This window comes from Emys orbicularis, chromosome 5, assembly GCF_028017835.1.
Source record: "Emys orbicularis isolate rEmyOrb1 chromosome 5, rEmyOrb1.hap1, whole genome shotgun sequence".
In the NCBI taxonomy this organism is placed as follows: Eukaryota; Metazoa; Chordata; order Testudines; family Emydidae; genus Emys; species Emys orbicularis.
In genome coordinates, this window is record NC_088687.1 from 82,948,629 (window position 1) to 82,961,942 (window position 13,314).

General features: G+C 39.6%; 1 protein-coding gene across 1 annotated transcript in view; it reads left to right on the forward strand.

The window, feature by feature from the left end:
• The window catches only part of STOX2 (storkhead box 2), a 97,576-nt gene that overhangs the window by 65,431 nt on the left and 18,831 nt on the right, over positions 1-13,314 (forward strand). Inside the window, exon 2 of the mRNA XM_065405672.1 lies at positions 4,568-4,720. Coding sequence (XP_065261744.1) covers positions 4,568-4,720 — 153 coding nt within the window. The remainder of the gene's footprint in view (positions 1-4,567; positions 4,721-13,314) is intronic.

Sequence of the window (13,314 nt, forward strand, 5' to 3'; positions counted from 1 at the left end):
GTCTCGTTGATTTTTAAAGATTTTATCTTCATATGTTTATATAAATAATTTTACCTGTTGACAGATAAAATATTTTTGTCTTAACAATAGTATAATTAACTCTTCAGGTTTTTTCCCCTCTTAAAAGATTAGGAATGCTGTGCCTACCTGCTTTTGCCTTCTGTCATGTGTAACCCTGTCTACTATTCTTCCTAATCAGATGTCCACCATTTTCCAGATTGTTGTTGGTTATTACTTTCTATAGTAATCTAGTAACGTTCCAATCACTTTGCAGACAGGTAAAATAAAAATGTCCCAAAGAGTTTCTAATTCAAGGCTCCAGTCCTGAAGTCAAATATACATGGGGCAGATCTTTGCACTCACAAGGAGTCCAACTGAAGGCAGTGGAGCTCTGTATAGGTTCTAAGCTCTGCCAGCATATATCCAATTGCAGAATGAAGACCTATTTAGGTGGTAGGCAATAGTATTCCAGAGAGAGACAGAACAAATAAACTTATTTTAAATCCACTTCCATATTTGTATGTGTGGTTTTTTAAATCCTTAATGCATCTCTGTTCATGTGTGTCCCTACTGTCCAACAGAATATGCAACTGGCATATTTGAAAAATAAATATTACACATAGGGTTAACCTAAAGCAATTATGAAAACTTTTTTACAAAATACTCAGTGCAACAATTCTGAGTATTGTTTAAGATTAGATGCATTTGATTTTCCATTTGTGAGCCCTGTATCTGCTTAGTAAAAAACAAGACAATTAAAATTAATGGGGCCACACTCAGAACATCTAATAATCCCTTTGAATTTCAGGAGTGGGTTGGATCTGAATTCCTAGATTTGAACCCACTTCCATATATTTGGTTTCTGATCTGATCCAAAACTGCATTCTAGTTGTTCAGATTTGCTGAAATCTTATGAGAACAGCTCATGAAGTTTCAAAGCCATTTAATCTAAACCTACAACCCAGTGATTGATCAGTCTGTGACCTGAACTGTAGTCCAAACTTGATTGGAATCCTAACACCAACTCTTCAGCCCATTGTTACTATCTAGTATTCTGTTATGGTTAAGGAAACCTCCAATCCTTCTGCTTTTTCATTGGTTACGTAGGAAGCACTGCCGTACTTTTGGGACCATCTGGGAACTATTACACTGCTCTACAGCCAAAATGCTTCTGAAATAAACGTAGTCAAACTTTACTAATTCTGGGTCACTGAGAATGAAAATGATGCTTAAAATTGTTGATTGGCTCTAGTTTTCAAGATATGCTATTGGGTCAGTATATACGACCCTTGACTTGGGAATGGCGGAGGATAAGTGAGTTATAAAGGGAAGGGATCTCAATTTAAACCAGAAATGACTAAAATACATCTTTGACTGGATCTATGAATAAATCTATGACTGGGTTTGGACAGTACTTGCTTTTTAGGCAAAACAATGAATGATGCAATCTGAAGCTGGTATTGCGTCATACATGATATGAATTGCATCATGTTATTCCTAGAAGTCATGGATGATGCAATCATAACGAAGCTTACATCACTCTGCTGAACAAATTGCCCTATATCAGCTCTAGAAATCATACAGTGTCGTGCTCTCTTATTTGTCAGTGTTTGATTTTGCAAAGGGACACATTTCTGTTTAGCCAAAGTGAGCAGAGATGCCTCGTACTTGTGTGAACAGTGCAGATAACTTCTGCTATGTTTGTGGTGAAGTGACTTTTGCATCACAAAAGCGCAGTATAACCACTATGGTTAAGAAAGCCTATCACCTTTCTTTTGGCTGCAAAATTGGAGATCAGGACAAGAGGTGGGCCCCACACATATGCTGCAACACTTGTGCAACAAATCTTCGCCAGTGGTTGAACAGGAAAAGGAAATCTATGCCTTTCGCAGTGCCAATGATTTGGAGAGAGCCAACAGATCATACCAGCAATTATTACTTCTGCATGGTGCCTCCAGTTGGGAAAGGTGTGTCAAAGAAGAAAAAGTGGACTGTGCATTATCCAAACAGTCCATCAGCTATACGCCCAGTACCCCACGGAGAAGGACTGCCGGTTCCTGATGCACCAGAATCATTCTCACTTGAGTCAGATGAGGAAGAGGATGAAACTTCTGGTCCTGAACCGTCAATGTCACAGGACCCACATTTTCTCCCATCCTCCTCCTCTGAACCATACCTCATAACACAAGGAGGTGAACTGAATGACCTTGTCAGGGATTTGGAACTACCCAAGAGTAAGGCAGAGCTGTTGGGCTCCAGACTACAGCAGTGGAATCTCCTGGCAGGTGATGTTAGGGTTTCCATGTTCCGTGACCGTCAAAAGGATCTTGTCCCATTCTTCTTCATGGAAGGTGATCTTGTAGCCTGCAACAACATCGATGGTGTGATGGCAGCCCTCAACATTGTTCACGATCCAGATGAGTGGAGACTGTTCATTGATTCATCGAAGATGAGTCTTAAAGCTGTTTTACTGCATAATGGCAATGTTTTGCCATCAATTCCAGTTGGTCATGCAGTCCATATGAAGGAAACCTATGACAACATGAAACAACTTTTGAGGTGCATAAACTATGACCAACCTCAGTGGCAGCTTTGTGGCGATTTGAAGGTTGTTGCTCTCTTGCTTGGTCTGCAGACTGGATACACAAAGTACTGCTGTTTTCTCTGCGAATGGGATAGTCGTGCAAGAGATTCCCACTACATCAAGAAAGATTGGCCACTCCGACAGTCATTGGAGCCTGGGAGGAAAAGTGTTCAGCATCCGCCACTTGTTGAATCAAGGAAGATTTTGTTACCACCCTTACACATCAAGCTGGGTCTGATGAAGAACTTTGTCAAGGCCATTGACAAAACACAAGCAGCTTTCAAGTACCTCCGTGGAAAATTTCCAAGGTTAAGTGAAGCTAAGATAAAGGAAGGTGTCTTTGTTGGTCCTCAGATTCGTGAACTTCTTCGAGATGATGCATTTGACCATGCACTGCGTGGCAAGGAAAAGACGGCATGGAAAGCCTTCCAGTTAGTGGCAATAAATTTTCTCGGAAACAACAAGGCAGACAACTACAGGTTGTTGGTGGAAAACCTCCTCAAGGCATACAAAAACCTTGGTTTCAACATGTCACTAAAGATACATTTTTTGCACTCTCATCTAGATTTTTTTCCACCGAACTGCGGAGCAGTGAGCGACGAGCACGGCGAGCGATTTCACCAGGACATTGCAACAATGGAGAAACGCTATCAGGGCAAATGGAGCCCATCAATGCTTGCAGACTATTGCTGGACAGTGACAAGAGATGCTCCATTTAATGAATACAAGAGACAAGCCAAGAAGCACTGAATAGGACTAAACTACGTACATAATAGTTTTTTGCCTTTTGTTTCATAATAAATTTTATTTATATAACCCTTTTGCTGATTTTTAAAGTGTTACATAAACAGGACAGGTGAAATATTATCATGTAAAGCAACCATAAACACATGAAAAGACCTAGGTTTACAATTTATGATTAAAACTCTACTATCTACACAATATACATAGACATAAAATGTAAAAACTTAAATATCTTAGAAACAGTAGCCAATCAGTTGTTTTAATTGTCATATTTGAATTCAGCACATCAAAATACATAATAAATAGCACATTTTATCTCTGAAGCAGACGACTTCTCAAAAATTGTAGACCAGTGTTACCACTGAAACAGGAGATAAAGAGCAGACTTTAAATGTGTATGTACTGTATACTTATCTCTTCAAATTGTTTCTCATCCTGTAACCTTTTAAGTTTAAAAGTTTTTCCATGCTCTTAAAGTATTGGCTAATAAAATATATTTTAAAGATTTCATGGGAAAAATTAATTGGATAAGTAACCTGGCAAGTTAAAATAAAGTTCACCTAAAGCAGATAACACAACAGTCTGTACTTGTTCATATTTCATCAACAAAACTTAAAAATTCCTCTTTTTAATCTACAATCATGCAAAGTCATTACATCTGTAGACCAAGGAAGGAGCTCTTCTGAACATAACTCTTTAGGTATTTGATGCTTTTGTGCCACTGAGCAGAGGGCATAATATAGCTGGCCAGCAAACTAAAAATATGGCTCATTATCAGAATTTCCAGAATTTTTTTTCTAATTTTTGTTGCAATTTAAAAAAAAATTCAAAATTCTCTCTAGTACAAACTGTAGATGACCCATACAACCAGGATTTGAAAAGAGAGAGCTGTGGCTGTGCCTACAAAAATGTGTATGAACCCATTGCACTCACAAGTTCATGCTTGTGTATACAGTTGTTGCTTTGCACATGCAAAGTTGGGATTCTGCAGCTGCAGTGGCTTCAAGTGTTGGATCGTTCTTTGAAAATATTCCCTGAACATTTTAGTGCACCCTCAATGTCAAAAATGTATTGTCCTTGATTTCTCTAAGTTGTGGTTCTTATTTTGAAGGTTTTATCGCAAGAGCGATATAAACTATACAAAATTGTGTACATTGTAATGGATACATCTCTGTATACTTGTTCTGTGAGCAATGTTTAAATGAAACCCTTCATTGAATGTCTACTGTCTTTCTACAGGTGATGTATCACCAATCAATATGTCTCCCATCAGTCAGTCACAGTTTATCCCACTTGGGGAAATCCTTTGCTTGGCCATCTCAGCAATGAACTCTGCACGAAAACAAGTCACACAAGAAGCACTAATGGAACACCTAACAACCTGCTTCCCAGGTAACCATACACTAATGAATCACTAATCATATGAACCTGGATTTTTTTAAGTACAGTCAAAGATTTCCTCCTAAAGGGTTGATTACAATTTTTGTTACTTTAGAAAAGGAAGCTTGGTAGATAACCTGCTTTGCTTATTCATGGATTCCAAAGCCAGAAGGGATCATTGTGATTATCCAGTCTGACCTCCTGTAAAATATAAGCCATAGAACTTCCCCAAAATAATTTCTAGAACATATCTTTTTTAGAAAAACATCCAATCTTTATTTAAAAATTGTCAGGATGGAGACTCCACTGTGACCCTTTCTTTCAGTGGTTAATACCCACACGTCTAAAAAATTATACCCTATTTCCGGTCTGAATTTGTCTAGCTTAAACTTCCACACTTGTGTTATATTGTTGTCTGCTAGACTGAAGCGTCTATTATCATATATTTGTTCCCCAGGTAGGTACTTAGACTGTGATCAAGTCAGCCCCAACCCTCTCTTTGTTAAGCTAAATAGATCAAACTCTGAGTGTGTCTTTATAAGGCATATTTTCTAATTCTTTAATCATTCTAGGGGCTCTTCTTTGAACCCTCTCCAGTTTATCAACATCCTTCTTGAATTGTGGACAACTGAACTGGACACAGTATTCCAGTAGTGGTTGTACCAATGCCAAATACAGAGGTAAAATACACTCTCTACTCCTACTCAGGATTCCCCTGTTTATGCATCCCAAGGTTGCTTTTTTTGGCCACGCCATCACACTGAGAGCTCATGTTCAGCTAGTTATCCACGACGACCCCCAAATTTTGTCCAGAGTCACTGTTGTAGATGGCAGCTCCAATTAATCCTGAGATTTGAAGCAAAATTGACAGAAACCCTAAGACCTGATTCTGCAACCCTTACAGCCATGAGTTATTCTTACTCTCACTGGCAATCATGTTCACTTCAAGAGGGTTGCTCACATGATTTACTCTTTATAGGGTTGATTCCTAACTCAATGAAGGATATGAAGAAATTTACAGAGGTTATATTGAACATTTACAAATCAGTATAATATTCTGGCCTATTTTTTTCTTTTCTGTTTTTTAATTGACTTCAGAATATGCTTGTCCAATATTTCTTGTGAAATATCTGAAACTTCTGCAGGATCATAGTTTAAAGCACTTAGGGACCAGTGTTGTATTTAGTTGTGTTTAAAGCACTTAGGGACCAGTGTGAGATAGGTACAGCTTCTCCTTAAATATCCCCTGAATAGCCTGCTTACCATAGCACTTAAATGTGCCCAAACAAGCTAATCAGCAATGTACATGTGGCACTGGATTGCATTGTGCCCTTTTAATCCCTAAAATTGGAAAGGGAGCATGCTGGGATAGAAAGTGTGTGTCAGGAACTAAGTACACTTACTCCACATGGTAGATTTCATGTTGGCTTTTACTAGGTCATTTAGAGTTTTATTTACTAAATCACAGACCAAAAGGAACTGTCCATTCCTCATGCAATCATTTCTGATAGAGTCCTCCATGTACGTGTGTAAAATCATTCCGTCTCCAAGAACTGGATTCCCATCTACTGAATTAGTGGCCCTCCCAGCCACTTTGGACAGGCTGCCAAAACTGCTGTGGCATGGTACAAATAATAAAGAATATTAGTGTCTGCCTCAGTGGGCTTATGTTTAAATCTAAAGGAGGTCAGTAGTTTTTGTTTTTTTTCATAGACCTTCAGACTTCCGATGCTGGTCTTGCCTTCTACCTTCTCCACTCTCCATAGCTTTAAAAAGCCGGGAGGCCTGCTCTTGGAGCTGACACCTCTCCCCACTATGACCAAAAGTCTTTAGCAGCTATAGATTTGGCCACTTTATCATAACCAGTCTTGCTGATGGCGTTTCATAAAAATGCATTTTTCTTCTATTAAATTCAGGAGGTTTTTATGTCAGTATATGCTAATAATTCTTTATAAAATGGTGACTTGGAAATATCCCAGACACAGTAACACTTAAAAAAGGAAAAATATTAAAAATAATGCGCGGGTGCATGTCGTCTCCATACCAACAGCCTATATCTGGGGTTGGTGAATGATGCAAAAGGCACCCTGTGTAGGCATCTCTAGGCAGTGTAATATAAAAGGAATGGGCACCGGGGTGGCCATCAGGAACTCCTGAGTTCTAATCCCAGCTCTACTGCTTGCTTGTTCGGTGACCTTGGGCAAGTTGTTTAGCCACTATGTGCCCCAGTTTCCCCATCTTTAAACAGGTTGATATTACTAACCTACCTCCCATCGCTGGTGTAAAGATTAATTACTTAAATTTCTATATTTAAAAAATATATATCTTCCTCTGCCTTGGAACTCCTATTATAGCTAGATATATATGTCTCTGTGTTTTTGGTTTTGGGGTTTGTTTGTTTTTTTTTTTAGACTGTAGGATAACAGAGCATATGGAGCTGTGCAGCCTTATAGTGTGTAGGACTTTCCCTATGGCTGATAGTAAGTCTTGAGATTTTGAAAAGAGAAAAAAAATCTGGATTTGGAACTATGTCTAAAATAAAGATTTTTGCCTGCCATTCAAATAATTACAGTGTTTGGGGTTCTTTAAGGAAGCTCAATTCTGCCCTCTGATATATCTGGAGGAAGTACAGTAAGTACCGTATATTTTGTAAACACTAGTTTTTTGTCTCAGCCTGTGGTTTTATTTATAAAGTTTCTCCAGTGATCTCTGCATACTGCAAAGTTAATGATCCATTATGTGAGGCATAAGGTGGAGAGGGCAATCAAAGTTCACACTTCTAGTTCTAGTATACTTTGTCTCAGTTATTTTCTCCAAGTCAGGCTTACTTCAGTAACACTACATTAGTAAGTATAGGGAAGGTTCCAAAGAGTGAAGCATTGGGAGGAAGCTTGTAATCCATATCATTTATCAAAAACCTGATTAGGTACTTGACATTCTAAATTATTAGATACGTCCCTTGAGTTTCTTATGCATGTGGGTATTGGTTGGTTTGGTATTTCTGCTGTTCCTATCAGACAAAAACACACACAAAAATAATTCAGCAGGCTGGAATATTTTATAGTCTGTGCTTGCAAGTATCCCCAGGCAAGTTGGCACAGTCTCTTGCCGCCTCCCCCTTTTTTCCAGCAAGGAGTACGTGTCTTTCTAAAGTCTGAGATTAATAAAAAAGCCTATCTTGCATTTCCCATCCCCCTCCACTCACCCCTCCCAAAAACAAATTTAAAAAACAGCCTTTATTGTCCTAAACTATTTTTTTGCTTTGTTTTTTCCCCATCACTGTTCTACTACTTTGCTGTTAAAAAGGAACTCCTTTCCCTTCCACCCTTGCAGTCATAACATAATTAAAATATTGAATATCACTGTATTAGCTCTCTTAAAAAGAGCCACATCATCCAGTGAAGGGGACCACTCTTGGTGCTGGCTGATCTTTCCATTTGTCTCCCCATCCCTTATAGAAATTAACGAGTCCCAGCTTTTTGAGAATCAGTATTTTCTCAATAGGTGTTTTAAAATATCCCATATCCTTTTATATATTAATAGTTTCTCTTCCCCAGTTGGATTGTGAATAACTAAGAGAGAGGAGAGCATTACTGAGTACGTAATTCTAAATTCTATACTGTCAAATAATTTGTCTTTCTCTCACCATGTAGGAACATTTGCATGTCTAGGGCCTACACTAACAAGTTAGGTCAATCCAGCTACATACCTCAGGGTGTGAAAAATCTACCCCCCTGAGCGACATAGCTAAGCCAACCAACTCCTGGTGTAGACAACGTTAGGTCGACAGAATTCTTCTGTAGGCCTAGCTACTTCTCCTCAGAGTGGTTCTACACCAGTGGTTCTCAACCAGGGATACGTATACCCTGGGGATACGTAGAGGTCTTCCAGGGGGTACATCAACTCATCTAGATATTTGCCTAGTTTTATAACAGGCTACATAAAAAGCACTAGCGAAGTCAGTACAAATTAAAATTTCATCCAGACAATGACTTGTTTATATTGCTCTATATGCTATACACTGAAATGTAAGTACTATATTTCTATTCCAATCGATTTATTTCATAATTATATGGTAAAAATGAGAAAGTAAGCAATATTTCAGTAATAGTGTGGCTGTGACACTTTTGTATTTTTATGTCTGATTTTGTAAGCAAGTAGTTTTTAAGTGAGACGAAACTTGGGGATACACAAGACAAATCAGACTCCTGGAAGGTGTACAGTAGTCTGGAAAGGTTGAGAGCCACTGACCTAAACCGAGGGGAGAACCCTTCCAGTTGGCATAGGTAGCATCTTCACAGCGGCCACTTGTCACAAGGTCACTTGTGCTGTAAAGACAGGTACTTCCCTGGGTTTTATGGCATGTGTAAACTTCGTAACCACAGTTGCCATTCTCAGACTGAGGAAAAATAAACCTCTTTCCTCAGTGCAGGATCTTACAGTTGCGTACTAGCCCTGTAGTTTGCTGAGCCAATGTGCAGACATAAATCTGGGCCACAGCTATATCTGAAATAAGGTATGCTAATTATTTATAACATCACATAGCAACCACTCTACATCTTAAACTAGTATTTCATGAGCCAATCAGAGTGTTTCTTTTATCCCTTGTTAAGCCATAGTGCCAGCTCAGGAGAAAATCATTTTAGAAGATTTAACACCAGTTAAACACTATTTAAAATGTATTTTTCATAAACTTATACACTGGTATTGGGGAAAAAATGTTTGTAATAATAATAAACATCTTATTTATGTGTATTGTGTTTTGTCAGTCTTTCTTTTTAAAGAGAGAGCACTACTACTGTGAATATTGTAATATTCTAACTTAGAATCGTGCAAGAAGATGTTTATGAAATCCTGCATTATGTTTATTGACCAGATTTAAAATCTCATATACTAAATGTAAATCTATTAAATCCAGGATAACAGCTAAGAATTTAACCTCTTTTCCTGCGTTTGGCATCTACCCTCTAGTGAATATGAACCTGGCTTTAACAAAGCTTATAGATAAAGTTTGAGTATATAATGACTTTGCTGTTTTTAATAGTTTTTACAGATTTTTTTGTAATGTTGTTAACCAAATCAGCTTACAGTGTTGAAAATTTCTGTAACAGAATACGTGCCCCTGTGTTAATATTCACTTGTGAAGTAAAGAAGTGATATTCAGGGGGCTGCTGCACTGAGGTAAAGTCCACCTCAAAAATATATAATTGCTGTACATTCATTTTTACATTGACTGCCCAATGTATATGCAGCAGTGAAAAGATGTACTTTACATTAACTGAGTTCACCTTAGGTCAGTGTTCTTTGTGAGCAGCAAACAAGACATAATCTTCTGTCTGGAAGCTCTGTGGAAGGAACAGTAGACTCTCTTGAGATGCAGCAAATGTACATGTCTGATGATTCAATGTCCAGACAGTTTCTGCTTTTGAATTATTAAAGCACTACATAATCTTAAATAACACCGCTGCTGTTATGCAGTATTTTAAATGCCAGATTCTCTAAACTATATATATATATATATATATATATATATATATAGTTTAGAGAATCTGGCATTTAAAATATATATATATTATTTTTTACTGGTGCTTCTATTTAGTGGGGGAGTAGAACAAGAAAGAAAGACGACCAGCCTCTGGAGATGGTGAGGGAGTTTACATATAAACAGGACATTGTCAGGGTGTCACTGGCAGCCCCAACAGGAGCATCCTTCTGCGGCAGGCCACGTCATGACAGGCACGCCTGCCTCAGTTTCCCTCCTTCAGAATCCCCAGAATTAGTCTCCAGAGTCTTCCCAAGTATAAATATAGCCCTTGTAGGGTTCAGTTATTGCAAATGTTCTGTATACATTTATCATAATAAAAGTCCCACCATCATAGTCCAGATTTTCCCCAGCATAGTCCAAACAGTATATGCAACATATAGCCCTGGCATCCCTCACCATGCCCCAGCTCAGCACAGCCCACTCCGATCCATGTACCAGGACAGCAATGCCAGCCCCCCGAGCTGGAGTGCAACCCTGCTCTTTCCAGCAGGTTCCCCCACACGCCCACCACCTCTCTGCTGGGAGCATCCATCACTCCCCCTGGCCCTCTCATGGTTCTTCTGGATCCAGCTCTGCAGCCTTGGAAAAGTCAGTAAGTCAGTTCCTCTGCTGCTCCCCTGCCTTCAGCCCTCTCTGGAGCGTAGCTCGGTTTCTTTGGCCTAGAGTCAGTAAGAAATCCCTCTGCTGTTCCTCCTTCCTTGAGCCCTCTGGCCCTAGCTCTCTGGTTGGGGGGACACTAGCCAGCAAACCCCTCTTGCTGCCCTCTTGCCTTCAGGCTTCTTCCAGGTCCCAAACATACAAGATATGGCTACACTGCAATAAAAGACCCGCAATGTAGCTATGGTTGGCCTGGGTCTGCTGACTCGGGCTTGTGGGTGTCAGGCGGTAGAACTATAAAATTGCAGTGTAGATGTTCAGGCCCAGGCTTTGAGACCCAGTGAGAGGAGAGGGTCTCAGAGCCCAGGCTCCAACCTGAGCCCAAATGTCTACACTGCAAGGATAATCTTGTGGAAACCAATAGATCTGGTTTCTATTTCTGACTCTAGTGTCTATTGCTGAGACCTTTGGCAAGTCACTTAACCTCCCTACCTCAGTTTCTCCACTTGCAAAATAAGGTTATTGATAGATTCCAAGGATAGAAGGGACCATTGTAATCATCTAATCTGACCTCCTGTATAACAGGCCATAGAACTTCCCCAAAATAATTCCGTTTGAACTAGAGCAAATCTTTTTTAAAAAAACACTACATCCAATCTTGATTTAGAAATTGTCAGTGGTGGCGAATCCACCGTGACCCTTGGTAAATTCTTCCAATGGTTAGTACCATCACTGTTAAAAAGATTACACCCAGTTCCAGGTTGAATTTGTCTTGCTTCAACTTCTAGACGTTGGATTGTGTTATGCTGTCGTCTGTTAGACTGAAGAGCCTATTTTCATATATTTGTTCCCCATGTAGGTATTTAGACTGATCAAGTCACCCATTAACCTTCTCTTTGTTAAGATAAGTAGATTGAACTCCTTGAATCTTTCACTCTAAAGGCATGTTTTCTACTCCTTTAACAATTCTCATGGCTCTTCTCTGAACCCTCTCCAATTTATCAACATCCTTCTCGAACCAGGACTGGACACAGTATTTCAGCAGCGATCGCAGCAAGGCCAAATACAGAGGTAAAATAACCTCTCTATTCCTACTTGAGTTTCCCTTTTTTTATACATCCAAGGATCACATTAGCCTTTTGGCCACAGCATTGCCTGGGAGTTCATGTTCAACTGATGATCCACCAAGACCCCCAAATCTTTTTCAGAGGCACTGCTTATTAGGATAGAGTCCCCTATTCTGTAAGTTCAGCCTACAGTGTGTGTTCCTAGATTCTACACTCCTAGGGGAATTCTGTGTCACTGAATGTGTGCAGAATTCATGGCCCCCGCAGATTTCTTTGCTTCCCTGCAGAAAAATGACCTCTGATGGGGAAGCAAAGGGAAGCTGCAAGAGCGGTCACACGCTCCTCTCTGGTAGTGCAGGCAGGTCGGTTTGGGTACCCAGAGCTGCCGGTAGAGATGTAAATCACCGTTAAGGGTTGGGGCTAGGCAGTTGTGCGAGTGAGAGAGACTGTCCCTCTCGCTCACTATTGCAGAACGCTTGGTGTGGAGGGGTAGGGCTTTGGGGTGTTTCTGAGGAGGTAAGCGTGGGGCAGGCTCTGTCCCCTCAGGCAGAGCAGAATGTAGCATCCTGCCTGCTTAGTGAAGTGTTCCCATTGTTCTTAGTGAATTCCCCCAGAAATATAAAACAGGTGTAAAAATTTTAAGGCTCCTTTACATTGCCAGAGTGGCGTAAAGGAGCCTTATTGTAAAGGACAGTACGGCCTTATAAATGCTTATGGTGCTTTAGGGATTAGAACTGGTTTTAAATTTTTGAACTGAAAATTTTTTCCTATCAAAATGTGCTCCATGAACTGTTTGCTACTGACCTTTCTGGAGATGATCAGCAGCCAATATAAATTGTGAGTTTGAGTCCCCAGCCCTCACTTGCTCCTCAGTTGCCTATGATGTAACACTGAGCATATGGCTGCATATATTTGTTGACTAATAACTAGAAGTAAAGGGTCAATACTAGCTACATTACTATTAGACAGAGGGGGTTTGGGGATTTCTTCCAATGCTCCCCACTCCGATTCTCCATTCAATGTATTGTAGTTTAAATAAATTACCAAAATAATTGAAACCAGCGTGGTTATATTGCGTTATTTTGACAAAATATGCAGAATTTTAAAATATTGTGTGCAAAATTCCATCAGGCGTATAGAATCTACTAGATGTATGACTTTACAGTTAGCTGTGTTGAAACATATACTGTTTGCGCCCAGCTTACCAAGCAGTCCTTATTGCTCTGTATCAGTGCTTTTGTCCTCTTCACTATTTGAGTTATGAGGCTCAGTTCATTAATTTTTGTAAAGTGCTATGGTATCCCATCCATTCACACATGTAACTACCCAAAGAAACTGGGAATCCCATTACTGAAATGGTGTGAGGATATAGATCTAATTCAGAAAGGGCTTGACTT